The sequence below is a fragment of the Branchiostoma belcheri genome, unplaced genomic scaffold (assembly GCF_001625305.1).
Source record: "Branchiostoma belcheri isolate BF01 breed outbred unplaced genomic scaffold, Haploidv18h27 scaffold258, whole genome shotgun sequence".
NCBI classification, from domain to species: Eukaryota; Metazoa; Chordata; class Leptocardii; order Amphioxiformes; family Branchiostomatidae; genus Branchiostoma; species Branchiostoma belcheri.
In genome coordinates, this window is record NW_017803863.1 from 102,378 (window position 1) to 120,570 (window position 18,193).

General features: G+C 41.9%; 1 protein-coding gene across 3 annotated transcripts in view; it reads left to right on the forward strand.

The window, feature by feature from the left end:
* Positions 1–18,193, forward strand: part of LOC109471752 (dorsal root ganglia homeobox protein-like) — a 36,237-nt gene that overhangs the window by 9,765 nt on the left and 8,279 nt on the right. For all 3 annotated transcript variants that reach the window (XM_019771103.1, XM_019771105.1, XM_019771104.1), the window contains exons 3-5: positions 646–734; positions 4,391–4,492; positions 13,435–13,613. In XM_019771103.1, the coding sequence (XP_019626662.1) occupies positions 646–734; positions 4,391–4,492; positions 13,435–13,613 (370 nt within the window). The remainder of the gene's footprint in view (positions 1–645; positions 735–4,390; positions 4,493–13,434; positions 13,614–18,193) is intronic.

Here is an 18,193-nt window from a genome sequence, read left to right on the forward strand (position 1 = left end):
AATTACGAATTAGTGCATACCCTCTCGAAATTGAGAGAGGGCGGTATAAGAAGCTCCAAGTGTATAAACGGATTTGTAAACATTGTACGTTGAATACGGTGGAAGACGAAGCGCATTTTATCTCAAATTGTATCCTCTATAGCAATGAACGAAATTAACTCTTTGACGAAGCCTCCAAATTCTACCCAAACTTTCACACATATACAAATAAAAAGAAAACTGCTCTCCTCTTAACATACGAAAACCCACAAATCACAGAAAAAGTGGGATCCTTTGTCTTCCTCTGTCTTCAAAAAAGAAGTCAAACCCAGTAGTTTTTACTAGTAGTTTCTTAGTACTTATCAGTAATTCTATGTGTACTAATTGTCTGTTTCTTCTGTTCCTGCAATTAGCCCTCGGGCATGAATTTGCAATAAAACAATTATAAAACAATTATTAAAACTGATATATAGAATGTTAGAACTTGATATCAACTGGTACCCTCGTAATTTACTGTGTTCAACTTCAGCATGTACAATATCTTGCGAAAAACCTGACAAAGTCACGTATTTTTATCCTATGTAGTCATCAGAATTGCCATGACCAGCCTGGCAAAACTTGTGACAGGCGTGCGGGGTTACAACTCTTAGTTATCTTTCCCCTCAGATCCTCCACTTCAGTACCCCCCGGATTTGGAAGATGGGTTCGCCCGACGTAAACAGAGACGCAACAGAACCACCTTTACTTTACATCAGGTAAATTCAACATTTTTGTCTACATTTTGTAACAACAATACGCGAAGAGTATCTGGGGTAAAATGATTACTTTAAAAATGATATATTCTTTATTCGTAAACTGAGATACGAAGAATAATTGCAAGTGATGTAGTGATAGTCTATATTAACAGGGAAAATTAGAGAAAAGTTTTTAGTCTACTGTAAGATTCCACATTTCTCATTTCCTTAATAATCGTAGATAGCTCAACCGTAGATAGCTAAACCAAAATTATCATAAAAGTTCATCTGTGTTGGTAGTTACATGTTTAAAGTTAAAACGTTTGATCCAACACAATGGAATCTCTCACCTAGACCAGTCTCTCTGGTCTTCCTCAGTAGACTGATCCAGTGAAGCTTGTCACGTGGCTTCTTTGAAGTGTGACGTCAACACTGGGTCACAGGTATCTGGTAGAAGCCATGTGGCAAGCTTCACTGGGTCAGTCTACTGAGGTCAAAACCAGAGTGACTGGTCAAAAGCTCTACGTGAGAGAATTTTTTGTGTTGGATCAAAACTTTAAACACGAAAAACAAAATTGTTACTACTTTAACCTCCGGCGAAACGCAGGGCATTTGATAATAGTAAAGTACTTTGGTCTGTAACTCTGACTTACTGAATGGATCCGTGTCGTTAAGTTGCATCCCAACAGATAGAATAAAAGACGCTAAAAACTAGCTCTTCTTATAGATTCTGTATTTTTATCTTATTTTGTTTTACTTCTTTTAGACTTGATAAACCAACCTTCCTAAAATTTATCGATATATACGCCTCATTTTTTTCAGTTTTCCTTAGTACAGTGTGCGTTGTTAGTGCTGTATAACAGACGTTAGGCCACACCAATTTAATTTGTTGGTTCTCGGATTCGCCTCTTCATTTTTTTTGATTTGCAAAAAGAAAAAAAATCTGGTTCTGAATCAACTAAAAAATGCTCATATTTTGCCCTCAACAGTTGAGGAAAGTCCTTTTATTTATTCCTTTTTATTTCTAGTTGTTACAGTTTTTTCATCTATCAATGCAGTGGTTTGAATAAAAGTTCAAAATTCATTGTTTAAATATTGACCCAGACTTTTGTGTTGACTTCATGGCTCCTATCGTAGCATTTGGGGGTATAATAAGATGTCTAGACTTGTTTTTTTCGCCCTGTCGCTTTGAATTTTCTGTGAAAAATTACGAGAACCAACAAATTAAATTAGTGTGGCCTTAACAAAAGGCTGGCGTAGAGCGGGAACAGCAAGAAAGACTGCATTTCTGAATAAACTAATGAAGTTGTTACTGTAAGTTGCTGTCACTAGTACACGATGTGATGTGAGCTAAGCTGCCTGGGACTATGTACAGACATTCAAAAATAGGTAAAAAGCGTGGTTAGCCGGTGTGGATCGACATAGGCTGTGATGTCCACGCCGTCTTCAAGCAGATGCAAGGTCCCTTTTTATGTCTTTTGTGCGGTACCGATTTTCCACAAAAATACGCACCACGGAAATATCAAGAACACGAGATAAAACAACATCCAATAGTAATTCAGTGATAGAAATATAGAGATCGGAGTCAAGGTGGCTACGCTCTTTAGTAAAAAGCACAACTACAATGAGTTTTAGTTCTAATAATTAACATGTATCAATGTGACTTAATAACTAGAGAAGTAACATTTGCAAAGCAAATGCATAATGTTTACCTTTGGACATGGTCTGCTCTGTTAATTCTTACTCAAACACATTCACATACAAAAATATGGTGACAGGAGCAGAGCAGATCATGAAATTGCAACATTATGTAACCCAACACCATTCACCATGGTGACAGACATCAACAAATCATGTCATTGGCCAGGTCATAGGTCACTGTTTGGAGAAGAAGAAGAGGAAGAAACGGAGCAAAAACAATATGTTTCGGTGAGCACCTCTTCTTCAGCACCCAGGACAGGGTTATGTAAAGTCCGGCTTATCGATCGGCTCAGTCGCATGTCGGCTGTTCTACTCTACTGAACAGCAGAATCTTCCATTCTGAGCAAAGTTCTTAAAGTGGTACCGACGTGATTCAGTTATCTCATCAGTCACAGAAGTCGGCTTGCTTTGTCCGCCTTAATCGACATTCACTGCCTTCCTGACTAGATTGCAGCAGTAATTGAATAATAACGTGTTTATGGTGGCGTTATTGGGCAGGCTTTATCGGATTTTCCCGCGTCAGGAAAGAAAGGTTTGGCTGCTTAATCCAGCAGGCTTTGCGCGCAGGGCGTAATCGCATTTCCGTTTAGGGGTACGGAGCCTGACTATTCCGCATGCGCAGCTTACCTATAAAGCACAATTTAGTTACATGCAGGTTTAGCGGCGTGCTGGAATTATCCTGACTTGTCTTCAAATTTGTCTTCATCACAGCAGGCGGGTAGATACCGGGCTGGCTGCGCAGCGGAGAGGACATTCACCAGTTTCCCATCCCCAGAATGCAATGCGAAAACAGGGGGCTAACTCTCTTTTGCATAGGACAGGAAGGCATCGGAATGATCCTGTTGACGTTAAACAGCTTGTTTTTCAGTGTGTTTTGAGGTGTTGGGGCATTTTATGCTCAAAGTTAATTAAATTACTTTTGGGCAAATCTGACAACAAATAGAGAATGATTTTTTTGGAATATGTGGTTTGTAACTTTATAGTGGTAACGTTAACACCATACTGATGCTGTAACGTTACAAACCACATGTTTCATGTTGAAAAGAACACAAAAACTTCAATCTCTATTTGTTGTCAGATTCGACAAATAGTAACTTAATGTTAAGCATAAAATACCCAACACCTCAAAAGGCAGTGAAAAAGAAGCTGTTTAACGTCACCAGGATCATTTCAATGCCTTCCAGTCCTATGCAAATGAGGGTTAGCCCCCTGTTTTCGCATTGAATTCTGGGGATGAGAAACTGGTGAATGATTAGATTTATCGCTACTGATTCAGTCTGAACGTAGAACGAGGCGTTTAAACAAATGCTTTGTTTTTAAGTACTTTGAAAGGAACTTTTGTAATTCTTTTGTTAGGGGATAAGTAAAACGTAAATCCTTAGTTTTGTTTTCAGGTAGATACAGTGAGATACAGAATATTAGTAAAGCAAAGAGCAGAAAGGGAAAGATATTCACAACAAACGTATCAAGTAATATAAATACAACTCATTATAAAAACAGCACAAGTGACACTAAGGCCACATCGACTTAATTTTATGGATGACATCCGGGCGCGCATTGATTTTCGTCTGATCTCCAAAAAAAATCTCGTCCTCCGAGGCTCAGGCATGGCTTTAGGCCTGGGTAGTCCATGGTAGTTAGCGTCAATATGGAGCCGGTGGTAACTCTGGAGGGTGGCACCCAGGCTAACGAAGCTCCACGACTCAAGTACATAGGTAGTGCCATTTCATAAATTCCCCAAAAAGCTGGCTTGTCGTATACATCGCTATGTACTGCCGCAAATTCACAATACCAGCTTTGTATCCCTGGTTTAGTAGCCTTTTTATTTTTGGCCGGAATCTTTTTTTATTCGCCCGCGCGCAATAGTTTGGGGGTCCTCAGAGGATGTCATCCATAAAATTAAGACGGTGTGGCCTAATGTAGTAAGACAGAAGGGAGAAATGTTGTTCATTTGTTTTATTAATTTTTTTTTCTAGCTGGAGCAACTTGAGGCTGTATTTGCGCAGACGCACTACCCAGACGTCTTCACCCGTGAGGAGCTAGCCATGAAGATCAACCTGACGGAGGCCAGAGTCCAGGTCAGAAACTCGCACAAAACTATGCACAGACTATGCATAATGTACAAAATGACTAATAAACTAGTGGACGTCCCAATCACTAAGTACCTAATATCAGCCCAGAAGAGAACAAGAAATAGCCATGCCTTCAAGTACCAGAGTTATCAACTAAGGATTGAGGTGTTCAAAAATTCATTCTTTTCTAGAACTATCGCAGAGTGGAACTCGCTGTCACCAAGTACAGAAGGGGCATTGTTATTAGATAGCTTTAAACGATGTCTAGAGTTAGAAGTTCAAGGGTTAGGTGTAACAAGTCGATCGGTGTAATGTTGCCAGCTGCCGCCGCGCCGCGTGCCTGCGAAGCTGGTGTGTTACGCCGAGGGGCGGTTATACCGGCTATACAGATACAGAAGCTGGTGTGTTACGCCGAAGGGAGGTTATACCGGCTATACAGATACAGAAGCTGGTGTGTTACGCCGAAGGGCGGTTATACCGGCTATACAGATACAGAAGCTGGTGTGTTACGCCGAAGGGCGGTTATACCGGCTATACAGATACAGATACAGAAAACTGCCTGAAGTGGGAGGCACTCTGTCAATGGTTTTGTTATTATTTTCTGCGAATTGTCTTAACCTCAAATATGTTTAAACATTCGGTTTAGAGTAAGATGGACTGATACAATTGTAGCAGAAGTACTATGATTGGCAGACGTACTATAAGCAGCATGGTTTGTCCAGATGACAAATACATAAGTTATGCTGTTGTATAGAGCAAATACGAGGGGTAAGACTTGAGACGTAGTACCACACCATAAATGATTTTGTCCTGCTACTTGTAACGTTAACAGTCTATACCATTATTAAACCATTTTGGCTATTTGTTAAGTTAGTATTCTTCCATCAAAACGTCATTACAGGGAGATATTCACGACCTATCGTGTGATATGGGAGCATAGTCTCCAGCTACTTTTCTCTGCAAAAGTGCTTAAATCGTCGTCGTCGTCAATTATGGCTTCTGTTTAGTGTTTTCGTACATACTCGTACATGCCAGAACAGTAATGGACGATAAAATGTTCTTCTAAAAGTAACTTTGTTGCATGCATTGCATTATTTGTTATCCCCTTGTACCCGGTCCAGGCAATTCAGCCCAGAACACAAGTTACCGCAAATTTGCATCTTGTCTCCCTTCAATTTTTTTTTTATTCAGCATACAATAAACAAAATAAGGGTACAGGACAAAGTGACGACGGGCTCAAGTTAGGTAACTTATGTTAGCGCCGCCACTTAAACGAATAGAACTAATATTACTAAACAATGCAAAACACTATCCAAGAATACATGTAAAAGAAAAGAACAAACAGTGGAATTGATGAAGCGAGAGTCCACATTCCCCACCCAACAGATGAAAAGGACACAAATAGAAGTAAAAACGTTTTGTTGCTAAAATGTAATTTTGGGCGGTTGACATAATGTTACAGTTAACTCGAAAAGAATAAACCGGGGAACCGTTCAAAATTAAAAGTTGTTTCGCTCTATCTGAAAGAGCTCCCTTCAATTCATGCTCGGAGATCTATGGAGTATGTATCAGTTACAGTAGGGGTAGGTAACGCCAGGAGACCACTACATACAGACAGCCTCTACCAGGCTTCGGGAGGAGGCTGGAAAGAGTAGAAATCAGCCAAATAGAGAGAAAACATGCTGAGGGAGTTGGTCCGCGCTTAGATTGCGACAAACTGTTCTCTAAGCGCGGACCAACTCCAGTTTTCTCCATATTTGGCCGATTTCTACTCTTTCCAGCCGCCTCCCGAAGCCTGGTTGAGGCTACACTACAGAGAGCACCGCGCATATTGGTGAAATCGCCCTGTAAGTTTCCCACACCTCCTGGCTCCACGCTACACGGCGTTTGGCGCTGGCCCAGAGCTACAGTTCTAACCGCCCCGCCCCGCACACTGACCTCGGCCTGCACGGTTAACACCTGCCCTCCCCTCCTCATACCCCGCATGCGCGGTAGGACCCATCTGGACATGCCCCATTAACGCCCGCCCTCATCGCACTTTAATTTCATGGTTCCCTTCCCGGGGTATGAAACATTACCGCACGTCATTAATACCATGTAGGTGGTGCTATGTGTGGCCGCTTTTATAGAATACCGTATGATGACATATGGTTTCTCACATTTTCCGCTAGAATGCCTTCACGCAAAAATAGTCTAAGGCGAATCTTGAAACAACTCATGGGGTGATGTAATCCACCATTATCGCAAACGGTTCGGCGATGACCTATTGACCTCTTCAGGGGAACCTTACGGGAGAAGAACAATAGATTCATGGACACACACACACACACACACACACACTCACACTCACACACACACACACACACACACACACACACACACACACACACACACACACACACACACACACACACACACACACACGACACACACACTACACGACACAACACACGACACACACACACACACACACACACACACACACACACACACACACACATACATACACACACACACACAAACACACAGGTGGGGTTCTGGGTAAAGTCAAGGTTTTAAAAGACTTGGGTTACTACACATACACACAACTCTATGAAGCGTGTGTTTGTCCCATCCTTGACTATGCAGCTGGTGTCTGGGGATACAAAACAACTGAGAAGTGTTCAGTGGTGCAGAACAGAGCAATTAGGTGCTTTTTAGGGGTGCACAGATTTGCACCTGTTCTTGCTACAACAGGGGACATGGGCTGGGCGCCCTGTGAAATAAGACAGCAGGGGTCTGTAATCGCTTTATGGAATAGACTTATCAATATGTCAAATGATAGAATTACAAAACAAGTATTCTTATGGGACTTTCAAAACCATGGCCCCTGGAGTAGAAATGTCCAGGATATATTCTGTAAAGTTGAGCAAGAACATGTTTATCTTAACACATTGAGGGGTGACATTAGGCAAATTAAAGGGAAGCTTTTTGACTTATACAAGCAAGACTGGGCAACCAAAGTACTTTTGAAACCTAAACTTAGAACATATGCTCTGTTTAAAGATACTTACTGTATAGAAAAATATGTAACTATGTGTCCTCCCCAAACGCCAAAGATCATTGTGTGCGCAGCTGCGAGCTGGTATTTTACCTATCAATATTGAAACTGGACGGTACCAGGGAATTCCTGAGGAAAGTAGAATGTGTACCATGTGTGACCTGGATGAAGTAGAAAACGAAACACATTTTCTTTTTTACTGTCCCTTTTATGACGATCTTCGAGAAAATATGTTTCGTAAAATTTATACAAAATCACCTGACATCATATGGGAAAGAGATGAAAATAGAATTAAGTGGCTCTTTAACGAGGGTGTATCTGACCTAGCAACTTTCATTTATCGAGCGTGGGGGAAAAGAAGAAAATACCTGTATTCATAACACATCAACAGTTCTCACCTTTTGTTACTTCTACACATTTGTTTTCTCTTATTTATATTTGATTTACCTTATGTACTTGTATTTATTTTGTGAAATCTTGGTTCTTTATCAAGTTTATGTACAGATTTGTTTATTTGCATTTATGATCTGTTATGAGTTCACTCTGTTCTGCTTAATTGTATATAGCCTAACTTTATTTGTGTTCACATTTTGTTTGGATTCTGTACCTCTGTTTCTCTGTTGTTTATGTATTATTTATTCTCAAACGGTGTCGTATAAGCCCACGCGGGCTGGGCGTGGTATGCGCACGACACGAAAATAAAGTTTCATTCATTCATTCATTCATTCATTCATTCATTCATTCATTCATTCATTCACAAACACGCACACATACACACACACACACACACACACTCACACTCACACACACACACACACACACACACGCACACACTACACACACAACACACACACGACACACACACACACACACACACACACACACAAATACATACATACACACAGGCACACACACACACAAATACATAGAAACACACAGGCACACACACACACGCACACACACACACGCGCGCGCGCGCACGCGCGTTCTGACGTACTTTGGTGTGATCACATTACGCAATATCGAGAAGAATATTGTCCTGCATATTGTTTGCTGATGTTGGCATTTGTAATTACCACATCGCCTCATCATAGCACAGCATTACATCCAAAGTACACCATTTCAGCACATCAGCCCATCATACAACATCACGCAAAACATATCGCATCATTACAGCATGCCACAGCACGCTACAACGCATCACCATAGTACAGCACAGCATACAGCATCACAACACACCATGGCACACCGCAACATTACAGCACAGCATCACAGCACACCATGGCACACCGCAACATTACAGCACAACATACTGCATCGCAATACACCACACCATCCTGTACATGTTTTTTTTTTCACCGTCACACCACACCTAAGACAACTACGACCCCAATCCACAGCACATCACACCGCATCGAAACTACTAAATTATGCCACACCGCACCACACCACACCACACCACACCACACCACACCACACCACACCGCACCACACCACACCACACCGTACATCATCACAGCACAGCGTAAACTGTATCACACAACACACCATATCACAGCACACCATGTCACAGCACACCATGTCACAGCATATCAAAACACAATGCATCACACCACCCCATGCCACACTACACTACACTACACTACACAGCACCTCACCAAACTACGCGCCACATCATCATCACACCAAGCTACGCTACATTACACCACGATGTGTCACACTACACCAGATTTCACGCGACATGGTATAACCATATTGTGGGCCTCTATTGGTGACGTGGTAGCGTGGGGCATCAAATAACGCCATCACCAGTTTTCTTACCGAAATCCAAATTTCCTTGAGAGCTCCAACCTGCCCTTCTCCAGGTAATTAAATTACCTGCGCGTTTCCGTGTATAAAATCAGCTTCTCCTGTTCGGAAACAATCTAAACCAACGCGCCATCATTACCACTCAAATCCAATCAACGTCTGATGACGCCCTATTAATTCTTCCCACCCCTCACACCGTGCGATTCTTCTCTCCTTTCTAATCCAATTCCCTTTGAAACAAGCGTACGCTCGATCCTCCCGCTTAATGTTCGCACCCAAAATCCCCAGCAAATGAAGCTCACTCCATTAATTTCAAATCAGGCTGTCTGAAAAGTGATGTTCGGGCCATCTCGCCGGGTGCTTATAGCTGGCGGGTTAAACCCTTGACCGGGAAATGGCTGTCCTAATGTCCGCCCGTGCTAATAAACGCCCAACCTGGGCAACTAAAAGTCTGACTCCAAGGCCCTGCTGCGATATTGGATGTGTCTTGTAGGAGACCTTTAATTCTCGTGATGGTGAGGGCTAATTTCTTAATGTGCCCCGACAGGAGCGTAGACAATAGACACATCAGTTGGATTAGAAAGTAATAATTGAGTTTGTATTAGAGATGTAAGCAGATTATGGTATTGTACGGCCAGCCGTGACAACTCATTACATGATGAATACTACAGCGTGGGTCGTGGGAGGGGAAACCCTTTACGCTTCAATTTGGGACGAAAATTGGGAGGCGAATGTAAAACATTGGCTGCTGCGCGCAGTTAAAAGGAGTAAGGGAATAAACGCAATTATGTGGGATTTGAAGAGATGAAAATTCCACACGCTTGGCTGGCGAGCTGTTATTTCGGGAACTAACAGAAAAATGTAATTTCGCGCCCAATCAGAATAATTGACAACATTTTGTTGGTCTCAGTGATGGTTAACTCGCAGCCTCGGGATTGATTTTGATGGATTCAGCTTTACTTTTCAAACATTTCTCACCGTTCTAGTTCAAGATCCTTCAGATGTAAGCTGTCGGCCCAGGGAACAACTTTGCCCAAACGTACCGCTCTAATGACTACTTAGATAACGTACCGGCTCTGGATGAAAATAGCCGTTGATGTCAATGGCAATTGCTAAATCTATATTTCATCCGCTCTTGGCATTGTGGTGCTAATGGTGGTGAAGTGCGTTAATTGTCTGCGGGTACAACCCCTGTCTGTTGAGTCGCGTTCGACCCCAGTACAGGGTCGCCGGAGAAGATTCGTACCAGCGGGAGACGTTTTGCCAGATAAACAGGCTTCCCCTACAGACCTGATGTGTTGGAGGTGAAAGAGGATATGACGCATAAATGCATCTTTTCTTCGTCCTCTGCGATTTCCTGCAAAGTTAGTTTCCTACGGGGCACAAAATTGACTTCATTAAAATCCACAACACGTCCTAACCTCTTGTACCGAGTTTTTCTTCACTCTCTCATCTCAACACTAGCAAGATTCATGACTAAACTTTCTGTCCTCTAGTGGCAAATTTGTATCAGTGGAAATCTAATAGATAATAGTCATAGAGCCATTATCCACAACACATCGGAATGAACATTATCACACAGCTATCCGCCCGCTCATTTTAGATATTCAATGTTGTTTCTTGAAAAACTTGATTTAAATAGTATCAAATTTAATGAAATAATGCTCAGTTTTGCGGAGACTTCAGAGGGATGTCTTACAGCACAGAATTCAGCACCACAGACAGGAATAACAACTACTGGCGGGGATCCACAAATCTCTAACGTTTTCCAAAGACAAGCTTCATGACATAGGATCTTGCTAACGGTGCTCTTTCTCCGCAATAGTAACAGACAGTCTGTAGTTGATGTCCTTTCCTACCCTCGTTTGGAACTTTACCATGCCATGGCATTATATTAAAACTAGAGAGAACTGTGCATACACTACTAGAGTGATCGGTGAGATCTATAAATCTACGGCGTTTGGATACCTGGCTCTTCACAGACGTGAACCGTCGATGAAAGTGAAAGTGATCTTGAACCAGTTTAGCTCATTGAAGAGCTAATCTTCCACTGGTCGTGACAGAGAAGACAGACGCTATGTACAGTATTTACAGGTTCGTTGTACCGGGGAAATTCCCCTAGCTCTTTTCGACAAGCACAATGAACAGTGCACCACGGTTAACGTCCCGTCCGAAGGACTGCGACCATAAACAGTAGCGTGCATGTCGGGTGAGCGACATCAGCCGGGATTCGAACTCCCAACCTCTTAGTCCAGAGGCAGGATCGCTAACCACTGGACTACGCACGCTATTAAAGGTGTGATGCCTAAAAGGTGTGAAGGCTTGCAACAGTGCGGAAGGCTACGGTGGGCTCATAGAGCTTCCCATTTTGTACAGCATCACCATAAGGCGGTAGAGAGCTTTGTGGTGGCTCATTTGGTAAATTGTCAGGAAACGCGACTACATCTAGAATCCATAATCCTTTTCTATTAATGACTTCTATACGTAAGTCCCATCAGAAAGATCCAGTCTGTCGTCTGACCACTTCTCTTCAATGTTGTTCGAAACCATCTAGACTGAGTGCTATTTTTCTCCGAAAAAATTGCAAAGGCTTTTCGAAGATGTTCACTCTATCCTTTAAAGGGCTTTAAAACATGAGCCATTTTGACAAATCTTGGAACTGTTTTTGATACAACTTTCATACTTTTAAAACCTTCAAACGGTTCTACGACTTTGAACACAGAAGACGAATGATTAGTATTTGAAGGCTACTTGACTGTAGAAAAGGAGCAGGCCTAGGCTCATATATTGTTTCGTTGATTTGATTTGTAAATAAACAAATAGGTGATGCTTTGTTAGTAATTCTCCGATAGATCTTGTAATAATGGCACATGGGATTGTACATGGGTTAGATGTGGTGGCCAGCTCTCCATGCCATTCATACTCTATGGCAGAGTCTACATGATGTAAATGTTGTTCGGTTTCAATATCCTACATTGTAGATGTATTGTGAAGATCACTTCGTAAGGAGAGCCAGCATGGCCTGGGTTTGTTTTGTGACGGGCTAGCGGTTTTCGGTTTTCCTTTGATTTAAGTTTGGTTCGTGTCTTTTCTTTAAGTTCTTACAATTGCATGCGGAAGAAGCCTTAAGTGACTGGGCTGCAGAAAGGATCGAAAAAGCAGTTAGCGTCTATTATGGAGTCGATACGCGCACTCACGCAGCGGTCCTCGGGCCAGTCGTTTGGCGACGATCGACTCTGGTCTGCACGAACACCGTCCGAACTTATCGGGATTCTTGTACTTGATAGAAATCTGCGAACGATTAGTACTCCCACCGGATAGCAGTTCCTGGGTTCTATGGAGCCAAGAGATTAGTTACTTTTGATCACAAACACTGACTAAAAGTCACGGTATCCCAGCTGTGGTACTGGGTTGATTCGAGTTAGTACTGACCCAACAATACATAAAATACAGCCTGGATCAAGTTGCATGGGGGAAAGGATCAGGTAGGATCCTGCTTCAGCTAGGTTTCCGCGGGTGGGTAGAGGTGTAGACACACCTGACACAGATACGACCTAGTACTACCACGTCTGTAAACCAGCCCTTCCACGAACAAAGCAAACATATGTTGACAGTACATACGTCTGACTGTAACATCATTGTGTCAATGCTCAACGGCCGTTGGTCATTTATCTGTGCATCTGACTATGAAGCGGGGAGACCCGGGTTCGATCCCGAGTTGTACCCGGGACATGTCTGGACATGCGCCCCGACGTTGTGCCCTTGAGAAAGGCACTTTACACGACTTTCCTCACTCCACCCAGATGTGAATGGGTACCTACGGTTGGGGAAAGCCGTATTGAGGTCACCTTGTGGCGCCGAATGGCAGCCGCACAGACCTATGCGACAGTTCCACAAAAAATATGTGTATCATGTGTATCAAATATGTGGAGCAAATATGTGTATCATGTGTATTATTTGATTGTTTGTCATTATTTATTGATTATTATATGATACCCTGCATCAATTCAGCCGTTAAAGGCTGCGACTGCACGGGTTTGGACAAATAATAACCATTTATTATTAGAAACATATAACACAGTTTTGTTTGCACGGGTAGGTTTGGTTCCAGAATCGACGAGCAAAGTGGAGAAAGCAGGAGAAATACAAGAAGGACAGTGATAAAGACAAGGGGAGTGACGGAGAGACAGGGGAGAGGAAAGAGTCCAGTAAGTCTCCACCAACTTCGTCATCCTCATCCGTACAGAAACCATCCACAACTTCAACTAACAGCATAAGGTAGGCCTTCTGTGTAAACATCAAATCAGAGAATGAATATTCAAAACTGAACAAGTAAGACCAAACGATCATACAGTAATAGTGCTCTCCAGAATCAGAAGTTCTGTTATATTAAATAAGAGATTGTAGACAAGACGAACCATGATTCATAATAATGTAACTGATCCTCATATTATCAACGCTATCTACAGTGAGAGGCGAGCTTTTCTACTCAAGAAAGGAAAAATGAATGTATTTGTGTTTGTATTGGTATTATCTATGTGCAATGCTCTTCGACGTAATGGCTATTTCCACTAACAGCAATAGTTTTCAAATGAAGAGACGACTCCACTGACACAAGCACCAACATTTGCTCGGGAGCAAATACAACATTTCAGTCCATCTCCCTTCTCATAAAATCACACCTGTGCAAAAGTAGAACATTCCAAAACTACTTCTGCTAGAAGTGAGTTCTCTGCCAAGTCATCCAATTTTAAATGACAATGACAATGATGTTTATTTGAACATTCATGCCCATGAGGGCTAAGCGCAGTACATGTAGTTTAAAAAAGTAGTATAAACACTGAAATTCTACAGAAGTAACACTACATACAGATGGATGAGTATATAAAGCTTACAATGATTAGGCCACACCTTAATTTTATGAATGACATCCTCTGAAGACACTCGTGCGCGCGGGCGAATAAAAAAAAAATTCCGGCCAAAAATAAAAATGCTACTAAACCACGGGAATACAAAGCTGTTATTGTGAATTAGCAGCAGTACATAGCGACGTATACGACAAGCCGGCACATGCTGGCTTTTTGTGAAATTTATGAATCGGCCCTGTACATATGTACTGAGTTCTTGAGTCGTGGAGCTTCGGCAGCCTGGGTGCCATCCTCCAGAGTTACCACCGGCTCCGTATTGTCGCTAACTACCATGGAGTACCCAGGCCTAGAGCCAGGCCAGAGCCTCGGAGGACGTAATCTTTCTTTTTTTTGAACAGACGAAAATCAATGCGCGCGCGGATGTCATCCATAGAATTAAGTCGGTGTGGCCTTATATAGTTTGCGTGTTTCTGTCCTCTTTTTAAACAGGTATATACGAACTCAAAGACTTTTTGCTGTGCAGTATTGTTAGGGGATGTCATTATGTACACAAATAGATCTTCTTTTACTAACTGTTTACATCGTGTGTCTAAATTCAGGGCACCTATAAAAGAATTACGCATGTCTCTGTATAGTCTACAGTTTAACATAAAGTGATTTTCATCTTCTAACCGGTTGTAGTCACAAAGTGTACACAGTCTGTCGTTCGGTTGTGTCCTCCTACTTCAATGTGTAGTTGCTATCGCTAATTCTTAATTTGCCCATGGCTCGGCGTTGGCTAAAGTTACACATATTTAAGTATTCTTCTCTTTCGTAAGAGTGTTTGAACTTTTTGTACGTTCTTAGTTTGTTGCCTTGGTTTTCGTTTTTAGCATTAAAGTTCAGTTCTGAGGGTTTGTAGAAATATATGTTTTAGTCTTTGTGTCACTTCTGTCTGAACTGATGGTAAATTACGGCCTTGGTTTGATAGTAGGTAGCTATAACCGGACTGACAAATTTCAGGTCGACGGTCATTTGGCCCCAAAGGAAGAAGTTGATGCACTTTAAGAAATGACAGGAGAAGTAGAAGAAGAAGACCCCCCCCCCCATTTAACAGTCGTACCCGGGAATTCATGCCGTAACTTGAGTTGTTGGGAGTTCGAATCCCGGCTGTTGTCACTCACCCGACATGCACGCTACTGTTTAGGGTCACATTCCTTATAGGATGGGACGTTAAGCCGTGGTCCACTGTTCATTGTGCTTGTCGAAAAGAGCTAGGGGAATTTCCCAGGTACAAAGAACCTGTAAACACTGTACATAGCGTCTGTCTTCTCTGTTACGACCAGTGGAGATTAGCTCTTCAATGAGCTAAACTGGTTCGAGATCACTTTCTTTCTTTCGAGCTGTCCGAAGTGTTTTCAAGATACTGGGCGCGATTTGTACGATGCCACTTCGCAGAGTACTATCATGGTAAATAACTTGCATCCTATGGTATGGGTGGAATATAAAAGAAAAATATTTCAATCTATACCTATGGTATGGACTGAAATAGATAGGACCAATTGGTCGACAGAAATACGATTTCATTTAAAAGTCCTGCTAAAAGTGAAGAGGCGGTTGACAGACGTGTTTTAGCCTTGGCTGGAGAGTGTGGGACGTCCGCTCTGCCCAAGGACAGCATGTGAAAACATAACAGTACTCTCTCTCTCTCTTTGTTTGTTTGACCCTTTATTTCAACTCGATCTGTAACTGTGTTACATGCTCTAATCGGCCGCTATTTCGGCCGCTTTTCATAGAGGTCGAGCGTGGAGGAGTGTCAGGGGGTCATAACATAAATACTACTTGCTCACAAATGAAAACACAAAATAATAATTGTTGTACACAGGGTAACTCACACAAAGTAAATAAATAAATAAATGACAATAACTAATAAATATCTCATAAAATGTTGTGTCCAAAGTCGTTCAGTCAAAGTCAGTTACGATGCTAGCAGTCTTTTAAAGGTGCCAAGAGTAGGTGCTGCTCTAACATGCTGTGGAAGAGCGTTCCATACAAGGGAGCCAGAGTAGGCTAGGGATCTCCGGTATATTTCTCTCAAAGCATCGGTACCGCAAGGAGATCATTCGCGCTTTGTCTGGTGCTTCTGGTAGCTCTATCCCTACAGTAGGTGAACATCCGGCGCATGTACATCTCTAACGTCTAGTTTGTGCTTGATAGTTATAGAATTATGTGGCTATATCCTTCCTCTTATCCGTATGTTATTTTTTGTTATCACTTTGTTTTTATTTTTCAGAAGCGCATATTCTTTGATTCCTTATTTGAAGTCCGAATCATGCCGGGCTTTGTTCCGAACCACCATCTAAATCATTCATAGCAGAAAAGTTCGCTTTTCATTACTTCCAGTCAAATAGTCGGATTATCCGGATCATTTTGATCGTGAGGTTGTATTTACAAATCCGTCTTCAATGGAACTGAAAATGGGAGAATCGGGGGATAGATTGGTTGGGCGTTGCAATATGTATTTGATCACTCATGATGGTTCTAAGGGAAAGATTGGAATACATTCTATGTTAGGCTATTCATGCATGTGTGCTTGACTGGATATGTTGGACAGACCTAAGAGTAATAGCTTCCGTACACATATTAATGCATTAAAGAATCATTCAGGCGCCCCTCGATCTGTTGTTAATATGTCGCCGTCTGGGGTTTTCCATCAGTGAACTAGAGGTCGGAGATCTCATGTCTTCGTCAGAGGTACATCGTTATAGAGAAATGAACATGTGTATTCTTTACTTTTTTAAAAATAAATTTGGTCTAGAGTAAAAAAAAAATCTCCGTACTTTTCTTATGTTACGGAGCACCCTGAAAGGGTTCGCCACAGATTTTACAGACGCGCCGTCACCCCTGTTAGCCCCCCCCCCTAAGTTATTTGATTTTGGACTGTTACTGGAAAAAAACTGTTACAAGAATTTCTGCTTCCTGTATTATGATGAAAGTGTCACGACATTGTCGCAAAATATAATAAGAGAAGATATGATGAAAGGAAAGAATCAGAACAGGGCGACTACTGCTGTCTTGTTGATTTATTTTTATGAAGAATAGAAGACTTGTTTCTTGTTACACTGTGTTCTTTTATTCAATTTGTGTCTTAACATTTGTATTTCTACAGTTAGTATATTTCAAATCTAGGCATCTTGTTTTTCGGCCCCTCTTGTTTTTATAGCGCTTTCGCATTTAGGGAAAAAACCGGTAATGGACTGTCCCATTCAAATGCATGAAAAACATGTAAGAAAGAAGGTGTGAAAAGTCACCTGCCTGAGTGAAACCGCCTCAAAAGCTCGGGCCACTAAACTGTTCATTTTGTTAATGTAAAAATATTCTATACAGTTAAAGGCATCTAAACGCTAAGCAGAACTTTCAGAAATGCCCTTTGACCTCTCTCATCAGCTGATGATGGCATGCTTCTTTTGCGACCTGGACACCCCAAACATGGCCCAAACTCCGATCCATTTTTTTACATAATCAAATGCAAATAACCCTTACCTATAACATCCAGCTCCAAAAAAAGCAACAGTTCCCAACATTAAGACATTTACACTATTCGTGTACGCCCATTAAACTTAAGGTCTCCACTTGACGTCATCCATAACAATTACTTGGTGTGGCCGTAGGAAATAACCTGACGCATCCGATTATGGGGTTTTCCAAGCAGAGGTTGGTGGAGGAAGAACCTTTAAACACAAAAGGTCGTCTGAAGTGACGTAGGGACCCTCCACGAAGCCCGTTTTCGAACTTAGTCTTGGTCTTTACAACTGTAACCTGCCTACCAAAAATAATGAATGTCCATGTACATTTACTCAAGTTATTTTGCTTACAAGCGAAAAACACAAAATGGCCACTGCCTAACATAGAAACCTCCCACGAAACCCAAATTTGCACGTGGCTTTGGTCTTTACAACGGTAACCTGCCTGCCAAAAATCATGAAAATCAAACCACGCCTTAAAGAGTTA